Source organism: Spermophilus citellus, assembly GCF_964194105.1.
Source record: "Spermophilus citellus genome assembly, chromosome: 2".
Lineage (NCBI taxonomy): Eukaryota > Metazoa > Chordata > Mammalia > Rodentia > Sciuridae > Spermophilus > Spermophilus citellus.
This window is the reverse complement of record NC_138183.1, coordinates 68,128,256-68,145,710: the sequence shown is the minus strand read 5'-3', so window position 1 is coordinate 68,145,710 and position 17,455 is coordinate 68,128,256. Positions and strand designations below refer to the sequence as shown.

Genomic DNA, 17,455 nt, shown 5'->3' with positions numbered 1-17,455 from the left:
TTGATTCTTGATTTTACTAAAATGAAAACTACGGAACACTAAACAAAGAAATTAAAGAAGAACTTAGAAGATGAAAAGATCTCCCATGTTCTTCGATAGGCAGAATTAATATTGTCAAAATGGCCATACTACCAAAAACGTTATACAGATTTAATGCTTTAAAAAGATTCCTAAAGTGCAACAAGTAAAATCAAGAATCAATAAATGGAATGGGAAGTGGAGGAGTAACAAGATGGCGGCGCAGACGGTGGAGCTCCATAAGTTGAAGCTTGCTGAACTAAAGCAAGAATGTCTTGCTCGCGGTTTGGAGACCAAGGGAATAAAACAAGATCTCATTAACAGGCTCCAGGCATATCTTGAAGAGCATGCTGAAGAGGAGGCGAATGAAGAAGATGTACTGGGAGATGAAACAGAGGAAGAAGAACCAAAGCTCATAGAACTGCCCGTCAAAGAGGAAGAACCCCCTGAAAAAACTGTTGATGTGGCAGCAGAGAAGAAGGTGGTAAAAATTACTTATGAAATGCCACAGACTGAGAGAATGCAGAAGAGGGCTGAACGATTCAATGTACCTGTGAGCTTGGAGAGTAAGAAAGCTGCCCGGGCAGCTAGGTTTGGAATTTCTTCAGTTCCAACAATAGGTCTGTCATCTGACACCAAGCCTATGTCTGAAGATGATGAAAAGCTGAAAAAGAGGAAGGAGCGATTTGGAACTGTCACAAGTTCGGCTGGAACTGGAACCACAGAGGATACAGAGGCAAAGAAGAGGAAAAGAGCAGAGCGTTTGGGGATTGCGTGATGAAAGTTCTTGATGCTTTCCATTCTCCCGTGGTTTCCATTTCTGATTCTTCTTGGTCACATGTGTACCTAAATGCACAGTCATGTGCCTACGTCCTGCCTCACAGTGAGGGAGCATGTACCTCAGGTACATCAGTGAACTCCAGCAGCAGTTTAACTTACTGTTGTTCCAACTTTAAGGTTGTTATGGTTTTGTTTTTAATTATTTTGCTTGTTAATAAAAAACAGAAAAGAGAACAATGTGTTTTATTAGGTGCTCCTCATATAAGTTCTTGGAGCCAGATTAGGTAAGATAAGGGGAGTTTTGGGAGCAAATATTATGGGGAATTAGCCATAATGTCTTTATCCCTTAGAAAAGAAGACAAGGTTGAGTATGAGTCTACCCTTTAAGCCCATTTATTACCTTTGCTTGTACTCACAGGCATCCTTTTACCTCATTAACTTCTGTAAAGAGGTCAAGTTACTCCCTGAATCTTTGCTTTAGCAGGTTGGAGTGACCCATAGAGATAAAATAGAGGGAGAATAGGAGGTTTTAGGAGATAGAAACAATATAAATACAAGGACTAATGATTTATAATTCCCTACTGTAAGCTAGTAACAAAGTCCTGTTGTTGGATAAAATGGAGCCCAGAGTCCTACAGTAAGAAGGACCCTATTTTCCATGTGGCCTGGCATGATAATTGGTTCCAGAACAAATCACTGTGTGGGACCTTGTCAGTTTTGCAGTTCAGGAAGATTGATGGGCTGGATGATCCTCAGAGATAGAAGAAAATGTAGGGATTCAAAGTATGAAAGAGGGCTGGGGATGTGGCTCAAGTGGTGGCACGCTTGCCTGGCATGCGTGCGGCCCGGGTTCGATCCTCAGTACCACGTACAAAACAAGGATGTTGTGTCCGCCGATGATTAAAAAATAAATATTAAAATTCTCTCTCTCTCTCCCCCTCTTTCACTCTCTCTTTAAAAAAAAAGTATGAAAGAATATAAAAAATGTTAAACATTAAACATTATTAGATAATTGAGAACACAAGCAATGGGATGGGATGCTACCTCCCCCCCCCCCCAGTGGCAGGGATTAAACCTAGGGTCTTGCACATGGAAGGCCAGTGCAATACCACTGCGCTATATCCCAACTCTACTTAGCTTTTTGTTAAGCCCTGTGCTAGTTTATCTTCTTCTGTTGCAGAAGGATGCTATTGCAGTTTTGGTGGTAATGTTTCATGGATATTACTAAAATTCATTTTTCTTGCTGAGCTTCCTACTTAGAAAAGGTTTGACTCTCCCCAAGCAGGTTGCTTGTTTGCATTTGAAGTTTCCTATAAATCTGAGACTTGGTAGTCTTTTCAGATGTGTTGATGTAGGGTGTCTCCTCTTAATCATTATATTTGGACATCTATAGAAGTTTTTTTTTTTGGTGAGGTAAGATTATAAAATTTATAAGCCTGTTATCTTACTTGAAGATTTTCTCCCATTATTAACTCTTACATTGCAGTTGTTTGTAATCTTTGTCTTTAATTCTGTGAAAACCTGCTTGTTTTTGTGATCAGTAGAAAGGTTATAATTTTTTCAAAACTTTGTAACATTAAGAATCTCTTTATTTCTGTCAAGTCTATAGTTGGTGACAAGGGACCAAAGTTGGATATTTTAAGAAAACTGTACCTTGGAGGACAGATCCAAAGGTTGCCTATTTTTTTGTGAATTTGGCCCCATTTGAGATTCTGGAAAAATGAACAAGAAGGAAAGTTGGTTAAATTTTTGTCATATCCTCAACCAAATAAACCTTATACATGGAAAAAAAATAAATGGAATGGATTCAAACTATTTGTTCTTTTTAGTTATACATGACAATAGAATGTATTTTGACATATTATGCATACATGAAGTATAACTTCCCATTTTTGTGGCTATACATGACATGTGGAGTTTCACTGATGCCTGACATGTTTTTAGGAGCTAAAAAATAACAAAAAAGCTAGAGATTCTTATGTAAATATTATTGGGTGACATGGACAATAAATAATTTTAATAAATAAATAAAGTTGGTGGGTATATTAGAAAAATATGTGCTTAAAAAACAACCAAGAGTACAGCAGATAAGGGTAAGAGGAGTCAGGAGTGCTAATGTGGAAGAGCAGGGATGTGAGCTAAAAGTTCAAATAGGTGGATAGATGAGTCAATTTAGGCTGCTATAACAAATTATGTACTGGGTGGCTTAAAAAACAACAATATTATAATATACTTTAATAACATTTCTCACAGTTCTGGAGACTGGAAAGTCCAAAATCAATGACCAGTTGATTTCACGTCCTGATTTGCAGAAGACTATCTTTTTTTAAAGTTTTTTTGTAGTTTTGTAGATGGACAGAATGCCTTTATTTATTTATTTATTTTGTTTGTTTGTTTGTTTATGTGGCGCCCAGGATCGAATTTGGTGCCTCACACATGCTAGCTCACTGCCACTGAGCTACAGCCTCAGCCCAGAAGGCTGTATTTTTTTGTCCTCACATGATGGACAGAGAGAAGAAGCACACTCCTTCCAATCTCTTCTCAAAAGGGCACCATTCCCATTATGTGGGTGCCCATTTATAATCTAATTACTTCCCATAGGCCCCATTTCTGTATTCCATCACATCAGAATTAGAGTTTCATGGAAATATTGGAGGGATATAAACATCTCATAGCAGAAGGCCTCACTGAGAAGATAGTTAAGCCAATGCTTGAAGGAGTTGAGGGACATTTGGGTAAAGAGCTTGCTGGGAGAGGCACACCCAGTGCAAGGCTCCAAGGTCAAGGAACATCCAAGAGACTAGTACAATACTGAAGGGACAGAGTGAGTTAAGTGGGAGAGCAGGATGAAGTGAGAGAAGAAATGGATTGTGGGCACAGAGGTGGTATGTAAGATGTGGGACCATTGGAAAGTCTTGGGCTTTTTATTTGGTGGTAAAATATGGAGTAACTGCAGGGTCTGCAGCCACATGATCTGATTTGTCTAACAGGATCATTCTTGCTAATACTGGAAATAAACCATAGTTTGTGAGAGAGAATGAATGATGAATGCTCATCAGCTAGGACATGATTGAGCTACACCACTGTCTGGGAAACATATTATTTGAAGTATTATTGAATTAAATTTCAAGATGGAAGAAAGCATATTATAATCTACTTTAATAACATAAAAACAAATCAGAGAATATAAGAGAAAAAAAACCACACAGTACCTTTTTAAAAACCAAGCATAATATAACCATAATTAGATATCTCCCCCATCCTGTCAGTGCCTGGGATTGAACTCAGGTCTTATTAGCTAAGTGCACGACCACTATGCTCTACATCCTTACCTCTTTAAATTTTAAGTTGCTCAGGCTGGCCTTAAACTTGCAATTTCCCTGCCTTAGCCTCAAAAATAGCTGGAATTGCAGGCAAGCACCACCATGACTGGTTGACAATTACATCTTTATGTCAAATTACATATGTGTGCATGTCATTGTGTGTTTGCCCATACACATTCTCATAGGAATGGTTCCCTAATCTCTTGTGGAATTTTAGAAAAAATCTGGGAGTGGTGAAGATCTGATGACAGATCCATGGTCAAACAAGTTCAAAGGCATTGAAGTACTCCTGCCTTGGAGGTAGGGAGAGGGTTCTATGTATTTCACACATACAGATACACACACATGGTGATTTTTTTGATGATCTTCCTAATATTATTCACCTATAAACAATAACTTTTAAATACTTTGTTTTAACTTGAAAATACCTTGTAAAAACCCTATACTCCAAAATTTTATTTCAAATTGGGGAGGAATTCTGGAATAGGCTGGTCCAGAAGTCACACCTTTTCCTTCCTTGAGACTTTATGAATAACCAGTGGATTCTAAGCCACTTTCCAGACAATCCACTGATAAGGTCAGCAATTAATTTTATCAGTTGTAAATTACTAACGTTAAATTCCCAACAGGAAAACAAGCCAATATTTTTATCTCTCCCTCCTCCCTTCCTCTCCCCAGATGCAAGGAATAGAGAGAAAGGTTTGTTTAAAGTGATAGGGAAGCAATTAATTGCAGTGTTTATCAGTAGGCACAGTTTCATTTAGGCTTGTCTAAAAGTGAAAACATCCACCAGTCCCGTATTGTAATTAGCTGAATATCTTCACTAGGAAAAGTTGTCAATTAAAGACCAAATGAAGCTCAATGAGTTCAGTAAACTAACTAGTCTTCTTTCTCTTTCCATTGTGATGTTGAATCAGAGAAGTAAGACCTTCCAGTCATGCAAGGATAATGATATGTTGGAATTCTACAAATCTGGATCAATTTCACATGCCATATTTTACAAGACTTGGTAATGTAGTTAACACATGGCACCTGGATGCAAAACTCAACTCACACTTTTATGTACATCTCATTTCATTCTGAACATAACTCTTGAGATATAGCTAAGGAAGGCATACTCTTTCTACCTACCAAATAAGAAAATCAAAGGCCACAATGGGTTAATGAGCTCTTTGTTGCTGTAATGAAAATACCTGACAAGAACAGTTAAAAAGAAGAAAAGTTTATTTTGAGCTCATGGTTTCAGTCCATGGTCTACCAACTCCATTGTCTGGGTCTGAGGTGAGGCAGAACATCATGGCGGCAGGGCATGGCAGAGAAAAATTGCTCAACTCCTGGAAGCCAGTAAGTAGAAAGAAAAAAGTAGGCACCAGAGACAAAATATAAATCCCAAAGACACATCCTCAGTGATCTAGTTCTGCTAACCACATCCTACTGCCAACAGTTACTACCTAGTACAGTAGTCCTCTGAAATTATTAACCCATCAAATGGACCAATTCACTGATTAGATTATAGCTCTCATATCTGATTATTTCAGCTCTCAACATTCCTGCATTTTGTCTCAAACATGAGCTTTTAGAGAATATCTTATCCAAACCATAACAAGCAATGACTCCCCTTTGAATTCTATAGCCGTACTGTTTCCTGGTTTGACAACTCAGAGATTTGGGTGCATAAGTCTTACTTTCGTGTTCTTTTCCCCAAGGACAGTCAAAATAAGAAGATTTGTAAAGTGAAGAACTAGTCACGAAGATGATGCTCATGAACAGGATATTGACTATCAGGGCTACAGAAAAGCTACCAGATTGAATTTGCCAGCTCATGACTTCAAACCTGAAACAGAGTTCCTTAAATTGAAAGTTGAAAGAATAAAGAATAACTAAATAAAATGGGACTATTTCCTACTAAGAATTCATTGAGAATGGGTTTAACTGTAGGTGCATATGATCTCAGAGGCCTATATATTCATGCACAAAGAGTGGGAATAATCATAGTACACATGAAATTTTAATCCAAGGAGAGAATCCCAGACTTATTCAGGAGAGTGGGTGGGTTGAGGATCTCATCTAAAATGTCACCAGGTAGAAAGCTGAATCATTCATGAGAAATATCTGATAGAAAAAAAGGGAGTTGTATGAAATATTAAGAAGGTGTAATCTTATTAGAAAATCTATGGGCTGAAACAGACTGACAAGAAAGGGCATTTGGGTGAAGAACAAGGAAATATAAACAAATTCTTACTGTGGCAGATACTTTTTATCAGAAAAGCTGCAGAAAATATTGAGAGACATACATCTTAAGATTGAGGAAGATTAGAAAAGAACTGTTTATCTAAATAAGGCAGGTCTCTAGACCCATAAGAAACTGCAAATCAGTTAGAAGGAAGATGGATATTGGCAAAGTTATAAAGAATGAAAACCATAAAGGTTAGACAAAATTCCAATTCCAATTGTTCCTGATCTCTTCCATAATATATATGCAAAATAATCTGTGAAAGTTAACAAAGACAGGATACAGGTAATGTTAAAATTTCAACAGAGTGGGGAAGGACAGATTTCAGAAATTAGAGATCATTGCTACGCAAAAAAAAAAAAAAAAAAAAAAAAAAAATTCTAGGAGTATCTAGATAGTGGTTTGCCATTTAGAATGGAAAGCAGTGATATTTTGGAGCCAGCCTAAGAGCAAGGTAGGACAAAGTCACCTTATTGCTTCTTGTGACATGGTGACTGAATTGACAGAGAAGAAGGATGTCGAAGACTTGCCATTAGACTCTGACATACTCTCATTATATCAGACAAAGTAGAAACAGGGGTTGGATATTAGTATAAAGAGTTAAATTTGTAGCTTATTGGACTTCCCCAGAGAATTCTGATTTATGTAGGCACAATAACTTTATAACAGAGGATAGTTCTCTCATTGGTGTTTCTGGGTTTGGTTCTAAGTCCAGTCTCAAAAAATTAAAAAATTATTAATAATAACTTGAACAAAGCCAGAGAAGCAGTGGTGTGTTGAAGCTGGCTTGTAAGAGCTAATGTTTACATTTTCGGAAAGTTTGCAAGCAGGCAGACATCATGCTAATAGTTTGTATTGTCATGATGGAAGGATTTAGGCTACAGAAATTAAAAAAACCAGGGATTTTCCTTTCCCCTCACATCAACAATTGATCAATAAACATTTACTAGCATACCACTTCATAGAAAACAGGCTAAATATTAGTTGGGATTTTTTTGACCAAAACTAAAATTAGTTTAAACAAACAAAAGCCCAGAGATTTGTTGCTTCAAGTAAATTGTAAAATATAAACCTTTTGGAGAGGATATGATTTGAATAAACCCCTAGAATAAACATCTATAGCCACATAACAAAAACTTAAAACTATCCTTAGCTCCCAGAAATGTAACCTCTAATCATAAACAAAATTCAAGATTTTCCAGGTCAGCATGACCTAAAAATTCCTAGTCAACAAGCTACAAACAATTAAGTATATGTACCACTGCTACCCTAAAATGAGAGTAAGCTTCAAGTAGTCAATCATGACAGGAACAACGTACTTTATCATTCATGCTTTATAACTTGTGATGTAATTTCTCTGAACTGAGTTTTCTTGTATTGTAACCTGTACTCTCTCTTATTGTGTGACAATAAATTTAACTTTTTAAATATAGTTTTGGTGTCAGAAATGGGATGCACAAACTTATCCATGAGAAGTCTCAAAGTCAATGAGAAATCAGATACTGGTACCCACAGAGCTCATTTGCTTCATTGCTAGTCTGGAGTTCTAGGATAAGTATTTCTCAGGGTCAAGCTCTATCTTTTTGAGATTTATTAGTTATACATAAAAATGATATTCTGCTAATTTCTATAATTTCTATTTGTTGAAGTTTAGATAAGTTTCCCTTCTCTGGACAACAAAGTGGGAAGGCATCTGGGTTTTCCTGGGTCCCAGAGCAGTGGCTTCTTTGGCCAGACTTCTCATAACTTGGAATCTTAGGAAACTAAAGGTTAGGATGGGTTCTTCCAAGTCTAAAGCATCTGGAAGTCCTATATTTGGAACTCTGGCTGCTTACATTTTTAAAAACTATAGATGAGGATTTTGTGCTTTCTTGTAAACTTCAGGGACCACTCATCATAGAAAGGGACAAGTCCATTATAGGAAAGAGGCTAGAAAGCCTCTCCAAAATCATAGCATGCATTATTTGACTAGTAATAGAGGCTTCTAAAAGACAAAATAATTCTATAACTCTCCCTAAAAGAATCTTTAAAGTGCACTAATGAGAAGTTAAAGGTTAAAATTCAGACTTATTCATTGGATGCCCTTGCTAATCCCTCTGTTCCTCTCTACATTTTATTGCCTGATTATTTTGAATACAGTAACACTTTTGATTCTTTGCCCTTTCTTAACTTCTTCAGAAGTAAATGTACTTTAAGATGATATTTAAGTGCAGTGAATGTAGTTTAGTCATAGAGTGCTTGCCTAGCATGTGCAAGGCCCTGAGTTCAGTGCCCAGTCAACTTTCTTTCTCTCTCTCTCTCTCTTTCTTGGCTTCTCTCTTTCTCTCTCTCTCTCTCTCTCTCTCTCTCACACACACACACACACAGACACACAGACACACACACACACACATACACACACACACAGAATAAGATGTAACAAACACCACTCATCAAAACTTAAACTTGGTCTCAAGGCAAACTTTAAGTCATTGTAAAAGATTTTTTCAGATCCTAAGATAATCAAACTAAATTTACAAATGAATTTTATGTCCTTTTTAATGCTTATGCTCCCAGAATCCCTAATTTGCATCAATTTGTCTACACAGAGAGTCAATGCTGGTTATACTAAAAAAAAAAAAAAAATGACTTTAAAAATAGAGTGGAAGAACCCACCAGAGATTTTGATCCTACCAAATATATCTCTAAGGAAAGAATAAAAAGAGGTAGGAAAAATAGGACAAATATTTCTTGAAATCATCATTGAGATTTTCCTTCAAGAGTAGATTGGGTCATAATCCAGTGTCGTAAACAGAAAAAAAAATCTGCATACTATGTCATATGCACTTAGAAGAAATAGTTACACAGCATTCTGGTCTTAGTAGCTGATATGATAAAGTGGCCTTATAGAGATAAGCTATTTATTGAAGAAATATAAACTAGATGGAAATGATTCCCTAAGGAGTTACAACATTTAGTAGAACATTTGCAGAGAGCACTAGAACAGAAAAGAAACCATTAATTGAACTTACCACAATTCCAAGATACTTTTCCTAAATTTAAAAGACCTTTACCTATAACTCATAGGGTAAAGGTACCTCTTGTTTTGGAAACAGGACACTGGAAAATGGATTCCTTCTTATTAAAAGTTTGAACTATGTGACTGGCCACAAATGGGAGGCTCCCACCTCCCCTAGGAACTGTCAGTGTTGATGGACCTCTAAGAAAACTCCAAGTAAACTACTTTAAATAATTGCTTTAAATCAGCAAGTTGATAATAACTCAAATTTGTACTTTGTATTGGTTGATACTAAGTAACACACTTTATACCAAACCTTACTATAATACATCCATAACAGCCTCAGAATAATAAAAAAAAAATTCATTGGTGAGAATTGATTTAAAAAAAAATAAGAGTTCCTTTGCTGGAACTCATAACTGTCACTTTTGTCCTACCTCTGAAAGTCATGTTTTTCTGATATGACAGTGCCCAGGAGATCTCCTAGATCCAGAGACCTGTTTTCTAAACTAGAATGTCAAATAACATTTTCCTTAGAAGAAATAAGTAGAAATTCCAGATTCATCAGACATTGAAGCATTATGTGTTCACCCGGTCCAAATTTATAACACTGATGATACTTAAATTCCATAAAAATATAAATATTATAAATCTCTTAGAAATCCCTGATACTCTACTGACCTCTTTTACAGATGTGGAAAACATTTTTAAATACTAAACTTGTTAAAATTTAGATTGAGTCATGCACAGTGGTGCATGCCTATCATCCCAGCAGCTCAGGAAGTTGAAGCAGGAGGATTGCAAGCTCAGGGCCAATCTCAGCAACTTAGTGAGGCCCTAAGCAACTTAGCAAAAACCTGTCTCAAAATACAAAATAAAAAGAACTGGGAATGTAGCTTACCGGATTCAATTCCTAGAACAACAACAAAAAGATTGATCTTTCAAAACCAACTCTTATGCTTTCTCAATACTCCTTAAAACCCAAAGCCATAAGGGCTCACTCCTACTGTAGAAGATTTTAATTAATTATAGGCTTATTATTCCTTGTACCAATCCTTGCAATATTGCTATTCTGCTTGTTTTTTAAAAAAAAAAAAAAACAACAGGATGGGAATTTGTGTCAGATCTTGAAGCTATAAATAAAATGGTCATTCCAAAACTTCTTATACTATCTGATGCAAAATACCCTACTGGCAAACATACTAGCTGAATCCAAATGGTTTGCAGTAGAGGACTAAGGTTCTGTTCTCATTAGCATTCCTGATCAAATATCAGGATTTATTTGGAAAAAAAATCAACAATAAACTTGAACATTAGCACCCCAGACATTTACTGAGACTCCTTGACACTTTTCATAGGTTTTATATCAAAATTTTAAAACTCTGCAATTTCACAGAAATTCCATCCTGACTCAATATGTAGATGACTTGATTCTTTGCTTTTCATGAAAAAAGAGCTCAAAAATTGATCTAATATATTACTGCAACAATTGGCTTTTAGGGGCTATAAAGCTTCCTGAGATAAATATCAACTCTTACAGGAAGAGGTGCATCACTGAGATCATGATTTTTCCATAACACGAATCTTTATGTCTGAGGAAAGAATAATGCTACTCAAGATTATTCTAAACTAGTGACTATAAGAGATCCCCAAACTTGAAGGAACCTTGTATCCAAATTTCCTTTATTGACCTCTCTGCTCTATGAACTAACTAAAAATAGCACTCAGGAACCTCTTCCTTGGAAAACAATACATGAGAAAGCCTTTACTAAACTTAAAACTGTTTTACAAAATCTTCCCCCCAAAGCTCATGGGTTAGATAATGCAAGAATTTTCAGAGGTAAATGGAGAGCATTAATCTAATCAGTGGATTAATTTGCTGATATGGATTAATTGGGAAGTAGCTATAGGCAGTTAGGGTGTGGCTGGAGGAGATGGGTCACCAGGGGGATGCCTTTCCTGTTTATATTTTGTCCCTGGTGAGCAAAGTTCTCTCTTTGCTTCCTGAATGCCATGTTCTGACCTGCATTTTTCCTGCAGGCCTTTCCACCATTATGTTCTGCCTCACCTTGTTCCCAAAGCAATGGAGTCAGCCATCAATGGACTGAGACCTCTGAGACTGTGAGCTCCAAATAATCTTTTTCCCCTCTAAAATTGTTTTTGTCAAGTCATTTGTTTACAGAGATGGAAAAGCTGACTAAAATAGAAATTTGTACCAAGTAGTGGGGTCATTACTGTGACTAACTGTTGGTAAAGATGGCGCCCAGACTGCTTCTCTTCCGGGAGCTCAGGTCCATGACGCACTGAATGGCTTGCGAACCTCACCTCCAATCCCTGTGAATGGCTCGAACTTTGAATGGCGCACCTCCCATCCCTGAAGTGGCCGAACTCTCAGCCAATGAAGAAGTAACAGCACACTCACCTTACTCCTCCTCATCCTGTGTTAAGCCCATAAATATCAACATCCTATTCGTGGTGTTCCTTCTCTTACTCTCTCTCTTCTCCTCTCACCCTCTCTCTCTTATTCTCCCCCTCCCCCCTCTCTCTCTCTCTCTCTCCTCCCTCTCCCTCCCCCCCCCCTTCTCTTCTGCGACTGGCTGCTACAAGTCCTGCTAATAAAATCTCCGACAGGTAAATGGTTGTTTTGGCTTGTTGAGTTTACAGAGCTTTTCTATAGTCCTTTACACTAACCTAACCATGTGGTTCAGAAGCCTTTGGAGCTGGTTCATGATGGGATGAATTTTGAAAAAAATTTAGAAATGAAAACTTTAGAATGTTGTAAATTGAATTTAATGGGCAATTCTGGTGAGATCTTTAAATACCAGAATATTGATAGATCTGTGAAAGGTAAAGAGTAGCCTATGAGGTTTCAGAGGAAAAGGAGGATTCTACTGGAAACTGGACTAGAAATCATTCATGTTGCATTCTGGCAAGAAGTTGTCTGCATTTTGCCCATGTTCTGATACTTTCTATAAGGCTAAATTTAAAGGTGATGGACTAATTAATCTGGTGGAGGAAATATCAGGCAGCACAGAATTCAGGTGGTGGCTTGGATATTGCTGGTGCCTTTTAGTCAAGTTTACTGTAATAACCAGGAGTAAAAGGCAAAGTATAAAAAGTTGAAAAACTTGGAGTTTGGCCAGAAAATTACAAGGAAAACTGGAGCTACGGAAGTTGTGTTTGTTAAAGAGATTAGAGTCACTAAAGAAAGGCTGAGTACTTTACCCAGAAACAATAGGAAAGATGGCTTGAGGGCATCTCATGGATTGCAAGGCCACATCCATCTCTGGCTCAAGGCTATAAAAGTAAAAATTCCTTTGAGAAGAGATCCTGGGGGCACCCTGTCGGCACAAGGGGCATAGGAAGTTTTTTTTTTTTTTTTTGTTTTTTTTTTTTTTTTTTTTTTTTTTTTTTTTTTACCATTCTTAGCCACCTAAGCACTCAGTCAGCTGCAACCATGGTCATAGGAGGCCTGGCTACTGCTCAAGATTGTGGTGGACCTTGACAGCAACACTGTGGTGCTGGTTCTGCAGGATTACAGGATGCTGGAAATAGGGGGTCACTGAGGCTTCCACCAAGATTTCAAAGGAAGGTCTGGGAGACCAGACAAACTGCAACATGATCAGAGTCCCTGAAGGCTGCCCTTGAGAGAGTGATATGTAAAAATGTTAGAAGAAAGGCAAAGCTGCAGTGGAGACTCCCAAGATTAAGAGATGCCAGTAATGTAGGACATCTGCCAAAGAGAGTTGCAGGAATTCAATCAGAAATAAGCCAAGAGGGAGGCAATGTAGGCTTCAACCAGCAAGGTCACAGGAGCAGAACTACATAAGCTCTTTAGAGAGAATATCACCATACCATGTGCCTACGTGGAGATTTAGGACTTATTGGTCCAGCTGAATTTTGATCTTCCTTTGTTCCCATCCCTTCTTTCTATGCCCCTATTTCTAACTTTTGGAATGGAAACGTTTACTCTGGCCATTATATATTGGACATTTGTAACTTGCTTGTGATCTTGATTCTCACAAATGAAAATTCACCTTGATTATCAGAAGACATTTTAGACTTGCACTTTTGGGTAATGCAGAAACTGTTAACTACTGGGACTCTGGGGAATGGACCAAATGTATTTTGCATTGTGAGATGAGTTTTCAGGGGGCTAGGGACAGAATGTTGTGGATATGCAGTGTCCCCCAAAAGTGCATGGGTTAAACAATGCAATAAATTTTAGAGGTGAAATGATTAGGTTATAAGACTATACACCAATAGCAAGTATACTTAATCTTTACCCTAGTCAGTAGATTATTCCACCAAAATGGATTAACTGTGTAGTAACTAGAGGCAGATAGGATGTGACTAGAGCAGGTAGGTAACTGGGGACATGTCTTTGGGATTTACATTTCCTCCCTGGTGAGCAAAGTGCTTTCTCTGCTTTCTAATTGCCATGTTCTGAGCTGCTTTCCTTCTCCTTGCCCTTCTACCATGATGTTCGGTCTCACCTCAGATGTAGAGTAATGGAATTGGCCGTCTATGAACTGAGAACCCTAAAACCATGAATGCCAAATAAATTTTACTCTTTTAAAATTGTTCTTGACAGGTTTTTTGTTCATAGTTAAAGCTGACGAAAACACCTCCCACATTAGGACCTTCAAATTATTCTAAACCTTCCATAGTGTTTGTTTATGAAAGAAACAATCAGGTTTTAGGTATCCTTATTTGAGAATATGGAGGAAAAAATAGACCTTTAGGTTTATATAATTGGACCCAGTAGAGAGCATATACATATTGTCTAAGAACAGTAGCTTTGGCTGCTAAAGTTGTAGAATCCTCCCTGAAATACACTTAGTGAAATACTTTATGTCTGTAGCTGCCTTATGTTGTAGAAAACTATTACATAATGAAAGTACCTAATATTTTTTTAGCTAGCAGACTAACATCTTTAGAGATTCTGATTCAATCTTTTAAAAATCATGTTATATTTTTATTATATATATTATTACTGTAATTACCCGAATGCTACTAAATTTTTAGGTTTGCTCAATAAAGGGATTGTGTCAAATTAGTTTCCCAAAATTTGACTGTTACACTAGATTTACAAGAAACACCATTGACTAGTCAGATTTGGTACTCTGTATTTATGGTTTCTATACAAAAATTTCTTTTAAAAAATTTATTTATTTATTCTAATTTGTTATACATGATAGTAGAATGCATTTCAATTCATAGTACACATATAGAGTACAATTTTTCATGTCTCTGGTTGTACACAATGTAGAGTCATACCATTCGTGTCTTCATACATGTACTTAGAGTAATGATGTCCATCTCATCCCACCATCTTTCCTACCCCCATGCCTCCTCCCTTCCCCTCCCTCCCCTTTGCCCTATCTAAAGTTCCTCCATTCCTCCCATAGTCCCCCAACCCACTCACCCTTCCCCATTATGGATCAGCAACCACATATCAGAGAAAACATTTGGCCTTTGGTTTTTTTGGGGGATTGGCTTACTTCACTTAGCATACTATTCTCCAACTCCATCCATTTACCTGCAAATGTCATGATTTTATTCTCTTTTAATGCTGAGTAATATTCCATTGTGCCTATACTAAAACTTCTAAAGGAAAATACCAACCTGGGTATGAGTTCATAACCCAGCACGACTTATTAAAAAAAGAAGAGCTTAATCCCCTTAATTAAAACCATCTTACAGATTTATTTGCTCTCATTCATGCCTGTTTATTAGCAACAGACAAAACTATATCTATACCAATAGCAAGTATAACTTTTGGTATAATTTTGATATGTTATAGAATAGGTGATTTTTAACACCAAATGGCATACCTATAAAAAAAATGGGCTTCAGGTTGCTGATCTTCTTTCTGTTTTAATATGACCTTCACATAGTGCTATCATAAAAGTTGAAGCTCAAACAGAATATCAAGAAAATGCTAGGGCTAATATTCCTGCTAAGGCTACAACTGAAAAGGCATTTAACATACCAAAACCCTGTAACATGAATGAACTCCATAAAGTTTGTCCAAATCAATCACTTAGGATAATTTGTTTAATAAATAATGAGATGATCCTGAAATGAAATAAGAAGATTGGCATAATAAAAGATATAGGTTTAATTCAAGATGAAGACCCATGTGAGACTTAGATGACTACTGGTTACTTTCAGAGTCCTTAAAACTTCCTTTCCTGAAACTCTTGAATTCAGTAGTGCGTCATGGTACTGACATCATGACATAAACAATAAAAAAATACTGGTAGGGGTATTGCTAGATAATTGCCAAAGTGGCTAGACAGGTAATATAATCAACACCTGACTTGTTAAGCCCATAATTCTGGGTTAAGTGACCCTCAAGAAAAACTCTTCCACTCGTAGGACAATTTGAACATTTGTAGATGGATTTCATTCACTCACTCATCAGTATGGGTGTTATGGTTTGAATATGAGATGTCCCCCAAAAGTTCCTGTGTTAATGCAGGAATATTCAGGGGTGAATTAATTATAAGAGCTATAACATAATTAGTAGATTAATCCATTTTATGGATTAATAATTTGAAAGGACTACAAATTGAGTGATAACTCTAGGCAGGTGGGGCATGGCTAGAGCTGGTTGGTCACTAGAGGTGTGCCACTGGAGACTATATCTTGCCTCATTGTCTCCTCCCTTTTCCTCTCTGATTCTTGGCCAGCATGAACAGAGCACTACTCCTCTTCTATGCCCTTCCACCATGATGTTCTGCTTTACTGTGGGCCCAGAGCAATGAAGTTGGCCAACAATGGTCTAACTCTCTGAAATCATGAGCGAAAATGAACTTCCTCCTTGAAGTTGTTCTTTTCAGGTGTTTTGGTCACAGAACAAAAAGCTGATTATCCACATGTACTTGTAATAATATGTGTATTTGGGGACACGTAGGAGCTTTTCTGTGGTCAAAGGTTGATGTACTTATTATAGTAAAAAAGTTATGATGAAAGTAGAGATCATAATGTCAAGTGACATAAGCCAGACTCAAGAAAAAAAAATCTCATGTTTTCCCTCTTATGTGTAATCTAGGGGAAAAGAAAGATGACAAGAAAGAGGAAGGGAGAATATTAGAGAAGAGGAAGGGAAGCTGGGAAAGAAGAAGGGTAGGGCAGGGAAAGAAGGGTACAAGGGGGATAATATCAAAATATGCTATACGTATATACCAATATGCCCAAGAAGAACCAATTATTCTATATAACTAAAATGCACTGATCAAAAATTATTAGAAGATATTTTTTGACTTTGGGGAATCCCAACCAAATTTCCTGTGGTAGAAGAGCTCACTTTACTAGAAAAATTGCAAAATAATTACACATGTTATTCAAACACTATGACATTATCATTGTTCCTATTCATTCTTATGAAAGGCTGAATGTGTGTATAGCATTCAAAAATTAAAACGGGAAAACCTATGAAACTCCAAGATTAGCTTGGCCTAAGTGTAACCTTTATCTCATATAATGTGCACCTTTGGGAAAACATAAATTGACTTCTTATGAAACTGTTACTGCATGAACCCATGCACTTAATGATAGAACTGCATGTTCATCTAGTTCTTATACACTCTGATATGGCCCAATATTGTGAAGCACAAATTCAATATTTCAACATCCATTCATAACAAGTAAAGAAGCTAAGAACCTCCATCTGATGAAGACTTCGTGTCCCACATAGTAGAATCCAGTGACTGAGTATTTTGGAAAAGGTAACAAAGAAAAAACTGTACTTGAGCCTAGTTGAAAAAGACTTTATTAGGTTCATTTAATCTCTTATACAGCAGTTAAAGTATAGTTTCAAACCATAGGTCCATACTTCTGACCTGAAAAGAGCTCCCTAAGGCTCTTATATTTATCAAACCATCACAGACTTTAAATTAAAAATATCCAAGGGAAAGTTTTCCCTAGCAGCAGAGAATAGACAACATGATATGGACAATTTTTTGCTGAGTAGCACACAACCATACCATTAGACTCCCTTTCATATTTTCAGAACTTATTCTGACTTCCGGTAGTCATTGTTTTCCTATTACTTCACAAAGTAACATGAAATATTTGAATTCATATTTTTACTTC

General features: G+C 36.9%; 1 protein-coding gene across 1 annotated transcript; it reads left to right on the top strand.

Moving 5' to 3' along the window:
- The first annotated feature begins 217 nt into the window (after nt 1-217).
- Nucleotides 218-907, top strand: LOC308642408 (SAP domain-containing ribonucleoprotein-like). Its single transcript, XM_081281285.1, has one exon. The coding sequence runs from the start codon at nt 233-235 to the stop codon at nt 794-796; it is 564 nt and encodes a 187-aa protein (XP_081137411.1). The 5' UTR covers nt 218-232; the 3' UTR covers nt 797-907.
- The last annotated feature ends 16,548 nt before the right edge of the window (nt 908-17,455 follow it).